The following is an 18,413-nucleotide window of genomic DNA, read 5'->3' as shown; positions in this document are numbered from 1 at the left end:
GTCCACCAATCGGGGGGTGGGGTGGGGGGGTTAGGTTGGGTTTTCACAGCATCTGTCTGCATTCCCTCGTGGGGGTTTGTTGCCGCTCAAGGCAACCAGGGCGTCAGATTCAGATAACAAGAATTTGTTTGGGTCAGGCTGAGATAATTTTCCTCTCTGCCTTCAGTCTTTAAACTGATCATTCCAGTCCTTCAGTGAAGCCAATTTTGGGTTTTAAACCTGCCCATACCGTCCGGTGACTCCCTCCGAGATGACATCCATTTTACGCACTAATACCGGTATCGCAGCTAGAACATTGTCCAGCTTACGATTCACCTCGAGTAACGTCCCAGTCTGAGAGGTCTCCACACGGACGGTGCTTTCCGTGGGTGCGGGTTGCCCTCCAATCGCTCCCGTCCACCCAAATTTCCAGAAAACCAGATATCCTCCCACTCCAATCAGGAGAAATCCAGTGATCATCAGGCCGAATATCCACACGTCTTCGACATCCTCAATGGACAGCTGGGAGAGGCATGTGTTCTTCCACTCCTTCCAGGAATCCAGCATATACCCCGCCGGGTGTGTCCCCTGTGGACATGTGGGAGCCCCCGCTCTGTTCTCATTGTTGAAAAAATCTTATCGATCACATTGAATGACCAGTTTATCAAATCCATGGTTAGTAAAAAATAGAGTTTTTCAGAAGAAATGCAGAGAAGAGCTCTGTGGGCAGACAGGACAAAGAGCCTTGGGAAAAAAAAGATAAGGGAGCAAAAAGAGAAGCGTCTGTACTCCTCGAGTGCCAGGAAGAAAGATTACCATTTAGAGGTATTGGCTGGCTAAGATCATTGTTCTATTTCGTCTAGTCTTAGCCCTTAAGCGAGCTGCTATTGGAAGGATGATCTCCGCATCAGCCAATCATGAAGAGCTTAAATGTACGCCCACCAATAGTGGGCCCCCTCGTGGTATATAACCGCAGTGACCCCACTGCTCGCCTCCTTTTTCTCTTCATGCCAAGCTGAGAGCTTCTTAATGAGCAAATTTATCCAGAAAGAGCAAGATTATCCGAGAAGACTTACCAGCCATGTCCAGCGACGCCAGACCCTGCCCGACCTGCCAGTCGGGCTCCATTTCCAGCGGAGACCTGCACGCTAAGTGTGAGGTCTGTCTCGGGGCTCACCATGCTGGCCTGGCCTTGACCCCGCAGGCCTCGTGCCCGTTCTGTGCCGCTCTGCCCGTGGCAGAGAAGATTCGCCGGGTCGAGTACTTCACTCCCGCCGCCGACGAAGAATTTCCGGTGGCTGACTCGTACCCGCTGGACAAGGCGTTGGATTTCTTCGACGCCGGTCAGGAGCCGGCTGGCTTCAACCGGCTGGATGACGTCACCGACAGCGAGAACTACGACGAGGCGGCATCCCTCCTAGACATAACGGAGGTCGATGAGCTCCGCCCAGCGGGTCCTTCTGCCCCAGTGCCTTCTCGCTCCTCCCTGCCAGCAGTAAGAGCACTGCTCCAGGAGCTGCCCGCCATCATTTCTGCGGCAGCAGCCCACAAGGGGCTAGCTGTGCCAGAACCAGCCCCGCCTGAAGCGGATGATTTGGCGGGAATCTTCGGGGCAACTCAGACACGCTGTCTAGACCCTATTTGGCCGCGCTTCCCTGCTGCTATGAGCTGCTGGTCTGCCGCCTTCTCCGAGCCTGCCAAGCTCAAGGCACCAGTCTCCACCTTTGCGCCCATCACCAAGGTCGAGGGGTTTTCCGACCAAGGCTGGCCGTCCGTTCCTCCGCTAGAGCCGGACTTGGCCTCGCTGTTTGGCGCCAAGAACCACCTCGCTGGCCCGCGAGCTGTTCCCGCTTCAAAACATGACCAGCTGCTGACGCGGCTCACCGACCGCGCACATCAGTGTGCCTTTCAGACCGGCGCTGCAGGGAATAACATCGCCCTCCTTGCCTTCGGCGTCTCGAGGATGATGGAGGAGCTGGAAGCCCCCGAGGAGTCGAAGGCCGTCATTACTAAGACTGCTGATGCTATCCTCAATTTGTGTGCTGCTGTGCTCACCGGTTCTGCTCGCATCGCTGCCTGGCAGACCCTCATCCAGCGAGCGATCTGGCTCAAGGCCCTGCCCTCCATTCCGGAGCATCTGCAAAGGGAGATGCTGGACGGCCCCATCACCACCGATGTTCTGTTTGGTCCCCATCTTAGGGGCGTCATTGAGAGGGCTCAGAAGACGGCCGAACTATCGGCTACGGTACGAGACCTGGTTCACCCTCGGTCAGCCTCGCACTCCGGCCGTTCTGCCAGAGGATGGGACGAACGGCGCGGAAGCTTCAAACGCCCAGCTGCACCGTCCGCTCCACGGAGCCGGCCTCCCGCTTCGGCTCCACATCAGCGGGACCAGCGAGATGGCGGGCAACGGTTCCGGCGGGGCCAGCAGACGCCGTCTTGGCAGTCCCAGGTGCACGAGCCTCGCCGAAAGCAGCCACGGAAGTGACTCTTTGGGGGGAATGTGTGTGTACATGATTGTAATGTTGATGTTGGTTTTGAAATAAAACCCAAAACATGTCACTCAAAGAGCACAATCCTACAGTCCTCTGCAGAATCTCCTGCCGAGTTCTCACACATGTTCCCCACACCAAGCACTGCTGCACGCACACATGTTCCTGCAGGCAGTCATAATATACGGCCAACCGTAAGGGTGCGCTCCATTGGCGCTCTGGCCCCAGCATCCGGCCGGGCCCAACTCTCACCACATCGTCGGGTGGGGCGAGATGTCAGGTCGCTGTCTCGACCACGCGCGGCGGCACAGTGCGCGGCTTCGTCCGCTGGCACTTTGTCGCCCCCGTGCACAGGCTCGGCTCCCACTCGTCCTTCACTTTCGGACTCCACGCTCCGCGGTGCGGACCAGCCTGTTAGAGCTGTTTCGCACCCGCCCTTTCGAGCGCAGCCCTCCATGGGTCGCCCCCAGTTCTCTGGTACGGGCGACGGCGGTAAGGGCGCATGCACAACCCTCAGTCGTTGCTCACGTGACCGCGCACACGCGTCCTCTGTCGGAACGCGCGCACGAGTGGCGCCGCCTTTGTATCATGAGCAAATGGATTTCGGACACCATTCATTGCGGTCACACACTTCATTTTCAGGTCACTCCACCTCCCTTCAACGGGATCGTGGAGACGACGTTCACATCGCAAGTACAGTCTCAGGCCCTAGAGCTGGAGCTGCGGGAACTTCTGTCCAAGGACGCTATTTCACGAGTCCCTCGCGGACAAGAGCTCTCGGGCTTCTACTCCCGCTACTTCATAGTACCGAAGAAGTCGGGAGGAATGAGACCGATTCTCGACCTGTCCCTGTTCAACTGCTCCATAGCAGTAATGCATTTCCGCATGTTAACGATGAGACAAGTCCTGGAATATGTGCGCCCCGGGGATTGGTTCACGTCAATCGACCTGAAAGACGCATACTTCCACATACCAGTAATTCCGAATCACCGGAAGTTTCTGCGTTTTTCGTTCAAGGGAGTTCAATATCAGTTCAATCGCCTCCCTTTCGGCTACTCGCTAGCCCCGCGCACCTTCTCCAAATGTCTGGAGACCGCGCTGCAGCCACTGCGCACGGAGGGAATGAGGGTTTTATTTTACTTGGACGATCTTCTCCTGTGCGCTCGGTCCAAGGACGAGGCGTCACAGCAAACCAGGAGGTTGACAGAGCATCTGTCGACCCTGGGGTTTTCTATAAACTGGGAAAAGAGCTCCGTTCTTCCATCCCAGTCGATTGTGTATCTCGGGGTGGAGTTGGACGCCTCCCTGATGAGAGCACGTTTGTCGCCTGCAAGAGCGGCAGATCTCTCCACGGTGATCTCCCGTGTACAACCCCGCAAGATCGTGAGAGCCCTGTTAGTCTTGAAACTCCTGGGCATGATGTCCGCAGCCCACGCTGTGGTACCGCTAGGCTTGCTGCACACGAGGCGCTTGCAACGTTGGTTCACCCGCCTCCGGGTGCACCCGATACGTCAGAAGAGACGTATGTTGAGGATTCCCCCTTCAGTGGGCGGGGACCTCGCTCACTGGGGGAACCCCTGCATCCTCTCACGCGGGGTTCCCATCAGACGTCCTGCGTCACACGTATCTGTGTTTACGGATGCGTCACTATCGGGGTGGGGGGGCACGTGCTTGTCCCATACGGTGGCGGATCGTTGGCCCTCCCACACGCACGAGCACTTAAATGTGTTGGAGCTTATGACAGTGAGGAATGTGATCAGACACTTCGCTGCCCTTCTCGAGGGCCGTCATGTCGAAGTTCACACAGACAACCAGGTGGCGGCAGCCTACATAAATCGCCAAGGGGGAGTTCGATCCCTCCCTCTGTTGCGTGTCGCCACAGATTTACTGTGTTGGACACATGTCCACCTGTTGTCCATCAGGGCCATCTACATTCCGGGGGTCCTGAATGTAGCGGCAGACATCCTGTCGAGAGGGGGACCCCGCGACTCCGACTGGCGTCTGCATCCCGCACTGATATCACAGATCTGGATCAGGTTCGGGGAACCGTCTGTGGATCTGTTTGCGGCTCGCGAAAACGCTCAGTGTCGCCTGTGGTTTTCCCTGAGTCCCCGGGACGGACCTCCGCTCGGGGCGGACGCCTTCTCACACCAGCCCTGGCCTCGAGCGCTCCTTTATGCGTTTCCACCAGTCCCTCTGATTCCCCGTCTCTTAGACCGAATTCGGTCGGAACGGCTCTCGGTGATTCTGGTGGCTCCCAGGCGCTTGTCCGCGTCATGGTTTCCGGACCTGCAAGCGCTAGTGTCCGGCTCCCCGTGGAGGCTCCCGTGGAGGGCGGACGCCCTTCTCCAGGCGGATGGGATAATCAAACATCCTCCGGAAATAGGCCAACGGCTGTGGGTCTGGCCGCTGAGCGGTCACGCTTAGAGGCTTCTGGGCTGCCGCATGATGTGGTCGCCACGATTCAGAGTGCGCGGGCGCCCTCTACCATTGCGTCTTACGCTGCTAAATGGGCAGCTTTCCAGAAATGGTGCACAGAGCGGAATGTTCAAGCGCTCTCCTGCCAGCTGGCGGATGTCCTGTCGTTTCTGCAGATACTGATGGACAGGGGCCTCGCCTTCAGCACTATTAAAACATATGCTGCAGCCATCTCATCCTGTCATCAAGGGTTTGGAGATAGATCTGTTTTCAATCATCCCCTCACAAAACGTTTTCTAAAAGGTGTCAGGAGGAACAGACCTGTGTCCCGCCCGCTTTTTCCCCAGTGGGATCTAACGGTGGTTCTGCACGGCTTATCCAAAGCCCCATTTGAACCCTTGGACCAGGTCTCACTCAAGTTCCTGTCACTTAAAACTGCATTGCTGCTGGCGCTAGCATCAGTTAAGAGAGTGAGTGACCTAACCGCCCTCTCAGTGGCTCCCGCATGCCTCAGGATCCGGGAAGATGGCGGGTCTGCTGTTTTATGCCCCAATCCAGCCTTTGTGCCCAAAAGCATTAATGCTTCCTTCAAGTCCAGGTCAATTTCATTGGCTGGACTTTTTCCTCCTCCCCATAATTCTGAGGAGGAGGCGGCTTCTCACCTTCTCTGCCCGGTGCGCGCGCTTGTACGGTATGTGTCACGCACTTCAGGGATTCGTCGTTCACAAAACCTGTTTGTGCACTACAGGGAGTCTTCCCTTGGTCAGGCGCTGACGGCCCAGCGTCTTTCACACTGGCTGTGTGACGCCATTTCCCTCGCTTACACGTCATCGGGGCAGGTTTCCCCTGAGGCACTCAGGGCTCACTCAGCCAGGGGGATTTCCTCTTCGATGGCGCTCCACAGTGGTGTGTCGATGGAAGACATTTGTCAGGCTGCTTCATGGGCTTCACCCTGTTCCTTTACTCGTTATTATTTACGGGATGTGTCTTCAGGTTCCATCACTCGTTCAGTGCTTGGACTTCAGCAGGCTGAATGAATGCTTATGACGCCTCATTGGCCTTGCTGAGATGGATTTCATCCTCTCGTGGATGATGTTTTTTTTAGTGGGGGCCCTTCTTTTATCGTGGCTGCCTCAGTCTTTAAGCCTGGTCTGAGGCTGAACCTCCCTCACTAAAGGAGATTGATTGGGTGTGTCCATTGGTTGTGTTAACCAGTGTGGCGTAAACCCATCCAGCTGCGCTTTATTCCAATAGCAGCTCGCTTAAGGGCTGCGACTAGACTCATAGAATCTGGGGTTACAATACATAACCAACGTTCTTTGTGACACACACACACACACACACACACACACACACACATATATACATATGCATATATACATGTAGGAACCATTATTGTTTTGGTTTAGATTATATTATGGTCTAAGTTTATTTTGATAATGTTTTATGTACATTTCAGTTTATTGCACTATGGTTTGTATTTCCTTTGACCACTGGTGGCACTGCGGAGCCTATAAAGGTGTTGAGGTGGCAGTGCATTGGCGTTTTCTGGGTGACGGGAGGTCACACGGTTTTTACCGCTTCGTTTGGTTTCATATGCCACATCTAATTTGCCGTTATAACTTTCATCATTTACATAAACCTGGACAAGAAATAGCCATTCTGGACCCAGCTTGTGATCGTCAACATATTCAATAAATGGGACAATAAACCCAAACCCGCTTTCTGCCTGGACAATATTGTTGAAGCGAGTCATTGCCTCCACCCGCACCTGAGGGTGACTAAAAGTGGGACTTGATAGTCACTACAATACATGTATTTCTTTTTCATTTCTTTTTCTTTTATGATCTCTGTTGTAAGTACTTGATTGCTGTCGTCTTTCTTTGTTTTATTTGGATTAAAAAAGGAAAAAAAATCTGGTGTTTGTGTCGTTTGCAGCTGCAGAGACGCGCCTCCACCATGAGCAGCAGCCCCAAGCCTCCTGTCAGCAGACTGGGACAGTATGAGATCAAGGACCTCCTGTTCTGCTTCCTGCACATAGTCAAGACCCTGTCAGAAGGTTGGTGACGATCCTTCAGTAGAAACACAGCATGGCCCGGCTCTGACCGACACTCAGCCTTGTCTTCTGTTTGCAGAGACTCTGATGGCCTACTGGAATAAAATCAGCCCGCAGGACATAATGAATTTCCTCAGTCTGCTTGAGTGAGTAGCGAGTGGCAGTAAAAACCTTCTTCCCCTCCTCTGGACGACGTAGCTAAATAATTGTGTGAAACGTGTTTCGTCGTGTTGTTTCTGAGTTTCTCTGTCCATGAAACAAGAACTACTGTACTTTAAAAGGCAATAAATAAATAATGATATGCAGTTTTGTTTGTTTTTGCTTTCTGTGCCACATCTTTGCAGGATCTGTGTGGTCCAGTTTCGTTACAGCGGAAAGAGGAACATCAGCAGGTATGACTAGAAAACAGCAGTTTCATCTGGCAGCGTTTCATAACTACTTCCGTTCAGTTTCAGTGAGACGTGACTGCTGACTCGTTTCATCCAAATCGCCCACGTTTGCTAATTTTTATTTCCTCCATTGCTGACATCTCCAGAGTAGAGATGATGTCATGATCTTGGTCGGATTTCTCACGTTTTGTTTTGTTTTTGTCTCATTCAGGAGCCAGGAGGTGTTTGTGTCCAAGCTCTTCACCTCAGACAGGAAGTCTCTGACCATGCCAGCGATCCGCTCACACCGCAGCAGCCTCCTGCAAACCAAGATGCACCAGTTCAACACCATGGAGCCCTCGTTCACACTCAACACTGGTAACGCTGCCTTCCAGTTCATATGCAAAACATTTGACATTGTCTCTCTGGACCGGTACACTAACCGCAGGTAAACACAACCAAATCTGGACTGATACGGTTACGTAATCTACAAAATCAAGCTGGCTTGTTAACATTTGAATACAGAGTCGGCCCTCCGTGCCGTTACTGTTGACTTTAATGTGAAAATAATAAAACAGCGAGGTAAAAGTAAACAGACCACAGTAAAGATATCAGCGATAAAAAGTCCAGTAGATAATCACATGTTCCTCTTTTACGTGCATGTAAGAAGTGTAGAAAGATCTCAGGTGGACCATCTGCACAGCAGGAAACCGCTGAACTGACCAAACACCTGTATGCACACCTTTGCTTACAGAACATAAATAAGCATCTCATCCTAGAACTATCTGCCCCCGTCTGCTCTGGCTCACGCACTTGACTGATCTCTGGAGCAGGATCCAGCCGGTGTCGGTACAGGATCGGCTCGGGGTCCGTCGACTGCCGGTGGCGTCAAAGTAGTTGATTGGCTGAACATGAATCTTACGGAATTACGTAATCACGTTACGTTGTTATCACGTTACGTTGGTCCACGCAAATGTTTCTGTTGGAAAGATGGACAACTTTTACAAAGAAATCCATCATTACCTCTTTGAAAATACACTTTTAGCATAGAGCTGCATGTATATTAGGGCTGAACGATTAACTGCATGTGCAATTAAATTGCGATGTGACAAAAGGAGATTTTCTAATCGCAAAGGCTGCAATTTGGCAGCAAGTGGTTAGCGCAATGCTAATATACATGGAAAAACCCATAGGTATGCTAATGCTAATATCACCGACTACATTCTTACAAATTATGAATTAGAAACGTGCCAAATATTTACATTTGGAGTCTAATAGAAAGTAAAACTACCATCAATCAAATAAGTACAGACAGGTATTTTAGTAAAGCCAGAAAACTTTTAACTCCAGAGTTTTGGCTAGCAGCTATGAGCGTAACTGAACTACGCATGGACAAGACGTCAAAAACTCTAAACACAAAATACTTCAATAAACGGGACACACTTCTTTCCTGCAAATACAATTTCACAGGTGTTGCTAATACCTATGATCCTTCAAGGGATGTGCTCAAAGAGGAGTTCAACATTATGAATACAATATAGTGTTTCCATGGTGACCCTGTTCAGCCACTGGCAGCAGCTTCAATGTGTTTGTTATGTTTTCTATATCAAATTGCAAACATCTCTGTGTGCGTGTGTGTGTGTGTGTGTGTGTGTGTGTGTGTGTGTGTGATGAAGGAATGGGACCCTCGGAGGCAGAAATTCACCATCAGTCTCTGCTGGAAGGCAACATCTCTACTGAGGTGTGCCTGAGCGTCCTGGACGTCCTGTCTCTCTTCACTCAGTGTTTTAAGGTCAGAACACACACTCTTATGTATTAAAACACAGAAGCAGGAGGGACGTGGCTGTTGGTGGACAGTTCTGGTCTGTGTGTGTGTTTCAGACCCAGCTGCTGGACAGCGACGGTCACAACCCCCTGATGAGGAAGGTGTTTGACGTTTACCTCACCTTCCTTAAAGTCGGCCAGTCAGAAGCTGCGATCAGACACGTGTTCACCGCGCTCCGGGCTTTCATCAGCAAGGTCTGAATCAAAAACCAGCACTCTGTTAAATTCTGCTGGATGCTTGTTTTTGTCCTTTTCCCTCATGTTTTCTGTTGTTTTATATTTTTTACGGCACGTTAAACAAATTCAACTTCCGCTGATGTAACTTCCAACTTCTGGAGTGGGAGAAGACTCTGTTTTGGCCTGTTTGCTGTGTCACAGTCGTACGAGAACAGTGTCTGAGACGGTAAACGCCTCCTCGGGGTAATCGGCAACAATAATCTAATAACACGAAGCCTCTGACAGGGGATGAACAGTTCCTGGAAACAATCCAAGTTGTTCTGTTAACAAGACTGGGCTAAACGACGAACTCAACATCAATATGACATAAAAGACATAATAAAGACATAAAACTCAGGAAGTTCAGGAAAGTCATGAGAAAAGGATTCGTCTTGTTGCTTCATGGCACTAAGAGAAGAAACCTGTAATAAACCTGTAATAACCACCAAGTCATCAGAACATATTGAGTCTTCTTCTTTTTTACTACTTAAAGGGGCGTTATGGAAGTGTGACAGCCAAAACATGTATAGAAATAATAAAAGTCTTCTTCATACGTTCTCCTGCAATGCCCTGGTCCTGTAGAATGAGCCCTGGTGATGTAAACACACCTCAACACAACAAGAGCTGTTCCTACCTTAAAGGGAGTTTTGAATTTTTATGCTCGTGATTGCCCCCTCTGGCCAAAAGCGTAACGGCAGCTTCAATAGTAGGCTCGTGCACGAGGCGCACATGCTGTACGTGCACACTCCTTAACGAAAATAACAGCTGAGACAGTCCCGTGTGTGTGTGTGTGTGTGTGGGGGGGGGGGGGCGGAGGACAGGAGAACACGCAGCTAATTAATTAAATAATGTGGTTCTGTACCTTTCTCTTCAGCACAGCCGACAAAGGTTTATGATGGGTCAGTCCTCCTGCATGCTCAGATCATTCCCTTCCCTTGCTTGAAAAATTGTTCCAAAATGAAAGTTGAACCCACATCTTTTTTATCTGTGAATTCAATGCCGTTCGGCGAGTCTCAAATAAAAATTTGGGCATCTTACTGTAAAAAATATACCATTAATATAAAAAAGAAACTCTAAATAAACTATGTTCACATCCAGAATCAAACCCAGGTCTCCTGCACGAGAGTCCGACATCTTACTAGGCGAGCTAAAGCTCCAGTGACATCCTTTGTATCTGTAACATTTATATCCTTGATGACAGCTGAAACAACGTTCAAAGAACGGTTCGGAGTGAAAATGGCTATTTTGTTGCTAATTAGCAGGAAATATCTAGAAGAAAGTTCTACAGAAAGTAGCTAAGGGTCCTCAGAAATGTAGCTAGCTTTGTCACTAGGCGTTAGGAACAGCGACAAAGTGGCACTGCCTCTCTCTCTGCTGCTAAAGCTACGGATAGCAAATGCTACGGGCGATGCCTGAGCGTGAACGCGCATGAAGCAGCCTGCTCGACCCGAGCATCTCTCTTTTTCTGTGATTTTACAGAAAAACAGGCAATCACAGTTAAAATGCCAGGGCTCATTCTACAGGACCAGGGCATTGCAGGAGAACGTATGAAGAAGACATTTATTATTTCTATACATGTTTTGGCTGTCACACTTCCATAATGTCCCTTTAAAGTTCATATCGTCTGACTTTTCCTGAGAGACATTCTTCAATCTGCTCCGTCGCTAGATATGTTCAGTCCTCGTTTATTTTTTGGGGAGGGATGACGGTGCTGTTGACAAAGTGGAAGAAAGGAAGCGGCGTCCTGACCAATCACAGGCTTGCAGTCTAGAAGTGGGCCGTACTCCGTCTGCCCTTGCGAGAACAATGGTGTTGTGTGTCTCCATGCCAACGCAGACAGAGAAGTATAAATGAGGCGGTGGCAGAGAAGTGGAGTGCCCTTCTCGTAACTGGAGGGTTGCGAAATCAAGTTCCACTCAGTCTGCCGCAGTTGTTGCACGTAATCATCCTGTGTTTGTTTACTTTCAAACTTGTCAGCCAGTTAAAAATCATTCATGTTTTATGTTTTTCCTCATTCGTGAGCAAGACACCGAGATACTTAAACTCAGCTGCAGCTGAGGTCATTGGCTCCACTGGGGCGGCAGTAGCTCAGGAGGTTGGGCTGATTGACTGGTAATCGGAGGGTCGTAGGGCCGTTCCCAGCTTACTGCAGAGAATCCTGCTTTCGTGTCCGAGGGCAAGACACTTCACACTCCTTGCCTGCTGGAGCTGGACGGAGGGCCTGGTCGCACCTGTCTTGCTTCCATTAGTGTTCCCCGGGCAGCTGTGGCTACAGTGTAGCTCATTACTTCCCCCCATAACCCTGTCTGACACTCCCATCTCGATGGTGGACATCCCCCAAGAGCCCACCATCACCTCCGTCATAACTAAGGCCCAGCAGAGGAGAGCTGAAGAATGGTGCTAGCACAGTCGATGAGGCAGTTCTACACCGCAGTCGAGTCCATCTGCAACTCGCCAACCACCGTGTGGTACGCTGGAGCCACCATCACCCCGGCTTTCCACAGGAGCCGTCAGCAGCACGTCATAGCTGCTGATAGGAACCGCTGTGGTCAACAGAACCTTTTCCACCGGAGCCGACAGCAGCGCGAGTCGGCCGCGTCTCAGGAGCAGCATGTCGCGGCCTTTACGCGCCGGTTCTGTTTTCTACGCGCGACGCCTCTGAAACGGGTCAAGTTCGACATTTTTGGGGAAGGAAAGACAGGAAATCGGACGCGGAAATGGAGAGAAGCTCCCGAGATTTTCAGCATAAAGAACGTACTGCCTTCCGGTTGCTTTACTTTAAAAAAGGTTACTAACTGTGCGGCCCCGTGAGAAGTTATCACCTAGCTAGCGGTCTCCTTTGTTTTTCAGGTCCGTATTGGCGATTATAAAACGGACAGAACATGAAACACAAACCATGTTGTAGTTTTCTCCTGCTTGTTGTTGTGTTTACTGACGAAGTCACTCGTGTGACTTCGTGCTCGGTCGGTGACAGCCGCTCCCCTGCTGCTTCGCGTCTCGTGGGAAGGGCCACGCAGCAGCTTACGCGAGCAAGACGTGCTGCTGCAGTAACGTGCTGCTGACGGCTCCCGTGGAAAGCCGGGGTCAGGGACAAGAAAAGGCTGCAGCTGAGGTCGTTGGCTACAAGCTCCTCTTTGTACAAGACCTGTACGCCATCAGGACTTTGGGGTGTGCAGGTTGGATAACGGTGACCCTGGACAATGTCTTTTTGACTCTCTCCGATCTGGCAGGAGATTCCGATCCATTCGGACCGGAACCTCTCACCACGAGAACAGTTTCGTCCTCTCTGCTGTTGGACTCATGAGTGACGATCTTAGGACTGCCCACTCCAGTTGCTTGGTTTCAGTCACATGACCCTGTGTTGCTCTGCTCTGATCAGTACCGACACGGTCTTGTAAACAACAGCCGTTTCTGTAATTGTTGCTACTTTATATTATTTTATCTATATTTGCTTATCTCTTTTTTTCTTGCACCAAGTACAACTCTACTGATTCTGATCACCGCCGGTGTGTGAATGTGTGTGCACGGGTGAAGAACTGGATGTGTTGTTAAGCACTTTGGGGGGTGTAGTCACCTGCTGTCTTTCTGCTGTACCCCCATGTTCCCCTATGTGCTACCTAATCACAGTCCCTGTCCACAATCCGCTTTTAATCCACTAACATACTGTCCTGTCAGTTCCCATCGGTGCTCTTTAAGGGCCGCGTGACGCTGTGCGAGGACCTTTGCTGTGAGGTGCTGAAATGTTGCGTCTCCAAGTTGAGCCACCTGAGAGCCGAGGCGTCCTCGCTGCTCTACCTGCTGATGAGGAACAACTATGAGTTCTCCAAGAGGAAGACCTTCCTCCGCACACACCTGCAGGTAGACGAAGATACTTGTTTATTCTCCTTTATCCTTTTGGGATTTACTCCTCTTAGCACTTCGTCAGCTTTCATGCAGGAGGTGCAGAATGTAGTAGGAGGTGAGGCAGCTCTGCTAACAGAGTGGCTAACGGCTTTTCCATTAGCTCCCTCTGGATTCCCGTAACACAGTCGGTCTAAAGCTCCGTCTTACTCATCTCCTGCCCTGACTTCTTACTATCCCTCAGATCATCATCGCAGTGAGCCAGCTGATCTCCGACGTGGCGCTGACGGGAAGTTCCCGCTTCCAGGAGTCTCTGTCCATCATCAACAACTTTGCAAACAGCGACAAGGCTATGAAGGTAGAGCAGAGCAGCACTCTGGTGCAGCAACACCCGCCACAGCTGCTCGATTATAGGAGAAAACACAAAGTTGGTCTTTGATGGAGGAAAAAGTCTAAGTGTTCCCACAGATGACATTAGGAGTTTGATGAACCAGGTGAAGAGGCCCCTCCTGGTAAACTTTACATCATTCAGAGTTTAAACGGGTCCCAGGGGGGTGGGGGTCCACCCGGGTGGGGTCCACCCCACAAAACTGGTGTTTTGATACCTTTGTTGGGTTTGACTCAATCCCAATTTAAGTTTTAGGCTTCTTGGGGATTTTAAGTTAGGTTCAAATGAGTGTGATGACATCACACACGCCACTGGCACAGGAGTTAGGTGCTCGCCCCGTAATCGGAAGGTTGCAGGTTCGAGCCGTGCTCATTCTGTCGTTGTGTCCTTGGGCAAGACACTCAACCCCCCTTGCCTGCTGGTGGTGGTTGGAGGGACCGGTGGCGCCTATGTTTGACCGTCTCTCCTGCGCTCCACGGCAGCTGTAGCTACATCGTAGCTCATCCTCAGCAGCGTGTGAATGGGTGAAAGACTGACTGGGTTGTAAAGCGCCTTAGGGGGCTCCAGGACTCTAGAAGGCGCTATATCAAATACAGGCCATTTAGATTTCCCCCACAGCAGTTTTACTATATTTATCAAATGATCCATCAAACGGTACAGTTTTAGTGTCCCTCCGCCTCCCGGCTGCAGGACTGTAGATTTATAGTATATTTTATTCAATGTGATAAAATGTGTTTTATTTGTATTTATTGTTTTTGAACATTTATTGTAGACATCAGGAAGGGCCCAGCTCACAACTAACTCATTTAATTTCATAGTTTTGCATCTGTTTTATTTCTATAAGAAGCTTTGTGTCTTCTTAAAGAGCAAGTCACCCCCTACCAGAGTCCAGGGTATCCGCGGGTCCTTAAAACGTTTTAAATTTGCTTTTTCAAATTTAAGGCCTTAAAAATCCTTAAAAATGACAAATAATCCAGTTTCCAGTAAATCCAGTTTCCAAAGGTCTTAAATTACCAAAGACCCAATAAACAAGTTTCTTTTATTTCTATAAAAATTTTGTGAATTTTTAGTTAGTGTTCAGCATTTTTTGTGTGTGATACTGACATAAACGGAACCGTACACATTCAGCTGGTTGTGAAAGGGGGCTATTTTTAGATGAGCACGTTAGCTGGTTAAGCTAGCGGGAGCTTGCGCCATGGGGAAGTGCAAGTTTATTGGTAACTGGATGGCTAATCCCACGTTCGCGACGTGGTGAGCATCGGTTCCAGGCTATTCCTGGAAATTATAGTTTAAATTGAATTTTAAAAAAAAAGCTTAAATTTGGTCAAAGTGGCCTTAAAAAGGTATTAAAAGTCTTAAATTTACCTCCCATAAACCTGCAGATACCCTGAGTCTTACTCAACTCCCACTTCCTGTTTGAAAAATGCAACAAATACTGTTGCCTGGCAGACTGAAAGGGCGGAGCCACTAACAAATACATTAACACAGGTGCCCACAACATCGTGACATCGTAATGTTCCTGCTAACATCATAGAGTACCTTTTAGCCAATAGCGATGGCAGGTTTAAATTCAAATACAGTGTAGAGTTTTTATCTAACGACCGCACAAAAGTGGCCGTTTTTGGCAGAATATTTCAATTTTAACTAAGATGTACTAAAGTGCCAAATTATTGACTTCACGTGTCTGCAGCACGATTAGACTGTAACGATTACATTTACATATTATTTAATGAACCATAAGACGTGAGATTCCATAGGAAATATGAAATAAATCTTATGGATCTTTGTATAATTTAAACCTGAAGATTGGAACTTTTTATTGCAGGGATTATGTAACACTTGGTATTCACTCAGAGACAAGAGTATGAGAGTCAAGTTTTAAAAGTTTAAAGATTTATTACTAAACAAATTAAAACTAGACTAACTTTAACACTAAATGTATGGTGTAACTAAGGTGAAGTGAGACTGAAGATGGTGTAATGTGGAATGTTGTTCAGAACCAGCAAATCTGGAGAAACGATTAGTTCTGATGGGAGTGAAGATGTTGTCTTCGCTCTAAGCTTTAGGTTGGAGATTATAACACACATTGAGACGCCATTCTGCCGGTCTACGTACCCTTGGCGGAAGTCCCCGTTAGATCAGGAGGTGTAGAGGTCCAGCTTGGACCTTTCTGGAGCCGAAGCCTGTAGCACAGCCGCGACTGCTGACCAGCCCAGTCTTGAGATACTCCCGGGTCACGACAGTTTTATTGGCATCTAGCGAGACCCAAACCTGGGTCGTGATGATTCAGCTTTTATTCTGAAAGGAACCGTTGCAGCAGGTGGAACAGCAACAGATTTTATCCAGCGTGTCGTTGGTTATTTCGGCTGAAGAGGAAAGTTACGGATTGGCCACTCCGACAACTTCTCTAGAACGCTTTGAACTGGCGTTAAAGATGACGTGGGCATAGTTTTATACTTCAGATGTTTTGGTTTATGGTCGAATCAACAAGGGACACCAAGAGGGGATTTACCAAGCACCACCAAAACCACGCCTCCGTCAGATCTGGAAGATTCTGACTGGATCAGAAAAAGGAAATGTGTCATGTGACTTTTTAACCTTACGTGGATGAGAATGTCTAGAGGAAATATTTAAAGTTAAATTACTTATTAAAATCTACTAATCATAAACTTTGTCATTTCACAGAATGGTTCACATTTTATTATTGGACCAACACTTTGTTTGATTAGCTTTATTAAAAAGAGTTTTTCTGATTTATTAAAAGAAAGAGTTCATCTTTCTTCTCCTGAGCTGGAAAGGAAACAGTTTAGAAGCAAATGCATGAGACCTTGAAGCAGTTTCATGCAGATTAGTTCTTCCTGAGGAGAGCGGGTAAGTAACCTTCGGTGGAACAGCTCCTTCATCACGCTACAAGACGCTCATTTATATAGTTTAGTAGCAAAAAGGTTGATTTGGGGGTGACTTGCTCTTTAAGCAGCATTCAGGTGTTTAGGCTGCCGTAGACCTATGATTTCTGATGCTTTATAATTTTACCTGGGGCTGGGGCAGCAGTAGCTCAACAGGTTGAGCGGGTTGTCCAGTAATAGGAAGGTTGCAGGTTCAATCCCGGCTCTGGACAGAGAATTCTGCTGTTGTGTCCTTGGGCAAGACACTTAACCCACCTTGCCTGCTGGTGGTGGTCGGAGGGACCGGTGGCGCCTGTGCTCGGCAGCCTCGCCTCTGTCAGTGCGCCCCAGGGCAGCTGTATCGCGTCAGACCCGTGCCACAACCCATGCACGCGCATTGGGTCCACAGCGCGCGTGTGAACGGGACTCGCGAGCGAAAATATACATGGCGAGAGGTCATTTGTGCACTGAGAGGGAGCAAACTGTGTCTGTGAGCGCACAAGGATGTGCACAAGTGACAAACCTGCGTGCGCGCGTTGCCAACGAGCACACGGCAGAGGAAAACGTGCGCGCTCGGCAGCCTCTGCGCGCTCGGTTCCTAATTCCGCTCGCTCGGCTGTGAGGAGTTTTGGCACTCTGGAGGCGTGGCCTGTGGCAGATCTTCCCTATCCTCTGATTGGTTAGTTCACCCCGCACTTTACTCTCTAGCTATCTATATAAAAAAAATCTGGTATTCAGCAGTTGCTGTCATAGCTCAGCTGGGAGAGCGGGCGACTCACTCTGGAGGATCCAGGTTCGAGTCCGGCCAAGTAACATAGAGTTGATGTCATATTATTCTTTCCTAATTCCTGTGATATTATTTTACAGTTGTGACCGTTCAACTGTCATTAAATGTCCGAATGTTTGCTGGGCAGTGTTTTAAAAAGTGTACATAAGCTAGATGGTTTTAACCAGGTAAAAATAGACTTGTGGGTGTAGGTATGCTCAAGTTTAAAAAGTTCTTGCCTCATTAATGTATTGTTTATTTTTTTCAGCATTTAATTGACAAATTATCCTTTCAAATAATTAATTGATGAGTTACATAATTGTCCATTTAGAATTGTTGAATGGACTGAGTCAAGTTTGGTGCACTTTATATATTTCAAAACATGTTTTTTTTTATTATGCATATAAATAATTTTAATGTTAATTTATTGAAATATTTCTATTTTTTCATTACCTCACCCTTGTTTTGACAAAAACGGGACCTTGCTGGATAATATCACGGAGAAACTATTTGTTCACAGTACATGGCTCAGTGAGGATCTGTGTACCAAAGGAGGAGATGCTCAGAAATCTGTCTGCAGATTGTTACAACCCAGACTGGAAGTGGTGGGCTGTAATAAGAAAGGAGACCAAACAGAGGAGTGGGGGTTCAACAACTGATTTAACAAAAGTAAGGATTTCTGAGCATCTCCTCCTTTACACAGATCCTCACTGAGCCATGTACTGTGAACAAATAGTTTCTCCATGATATTATCCAGCAAGGTCCCGTTTTTGTCAAAACAAGGGTGAGGTAATGAAAAAATAGAAATATTTCATTAAATTAACATTTAAATTATTTATATGCATCATTAAAAAAAACATATTTTGAAATATATAAAGTGCACCAAACTTGACTCAGTCCATTCAACAATTCTAAATGGACAATTATGTAACTCATCAATTAATTATTTGAAAGGATAATTTGTCAATTAAATACTGAAAAAAATAAACAATACATTAATGAGGCAAGAACCTCTCTCTCTCTCTCTCTCTCTCTCTCTCTCTCTCTCTCTCTCTCTCTCTCTCTCTCTCTCTCTCTCTCTCTCTCTCTCTCTCTCTCTCTCTCTCTCTCTCTCTCTCTCTCTCTCTCTCTCTCTCTCTCTCTCTCTCTCTCTCTCTCTCTCTCTCTCTCTCTCTCTCTCT

At 48.5% G+C, this 18,413-nt stretch overlaps 1 protein-coding gene across 4 annotated transcripts in view; it reads left to right on the top strand.

Annotated features, from left to right (window-relative positions):
* The window catches only part of dock11 (dedicator of cytokinesis 11), a 129,646-nt gene that overhangs the window by 93,294 nt on the left and 17,939 nt on the right, over positions 1–18,413 (top strand). For all 4 annotated transcript variants that reach the window (XM_054736296.2, XM_054736303.2, XM_054736311.2 and 1 more), the window contains 8 exons: positions 6,828–6,948; positions 7,025–7,091; positions 7,290–7,337; positions 7,546–7,691; positions 8,990–9,105; positions 9,195–9,332; positions 13,029–13,211; positions 13,438–13,551. In XM_054736296.2, the coding sequence (XP_054592271.1) occupies positions 6,828–6,948; positions 7,025–7,091; positions 7,290–7,337; positions 7,546–7,691; positions 8,990–9,105; positions 9,195–9,332; positions 13,029–13,211; positions 13,438–13,551 (933 nt within the window). The remainder of the gene's footprint in view (positions 1–6,827; positions 6,949–7,024; positions 7,092–7,289; positions 7,338–7,545; positions 7,692–8,989; positions 9,106–9,194; positions 9,333–13,028; positions 13,212–13,437; positions 13,552–18,413) is intronic.

Source organism: Nothobranchius furzeri, chromosome 3, assembly GCF_043380555.1.
Source record: "Nothobranchius furzeri strain GRZ-AD chromosome 3, NfurGRZ-RIMD1, whole genome shotgun sequence".
NCBI classification, from domain to species: domain Eukaryota; kingdom Metazoa; phylum Chordata; class Actinopteri; order Cyprinodontiformes; family Nothobranchiidae; genus Nothobranchius; species Nothobranchius furzeri.
The sequence above is the reverse complement of the archived record's forward strand: the minus strand, read 5'-3'. Positions and strand labels throughout refer to the sequence as shown.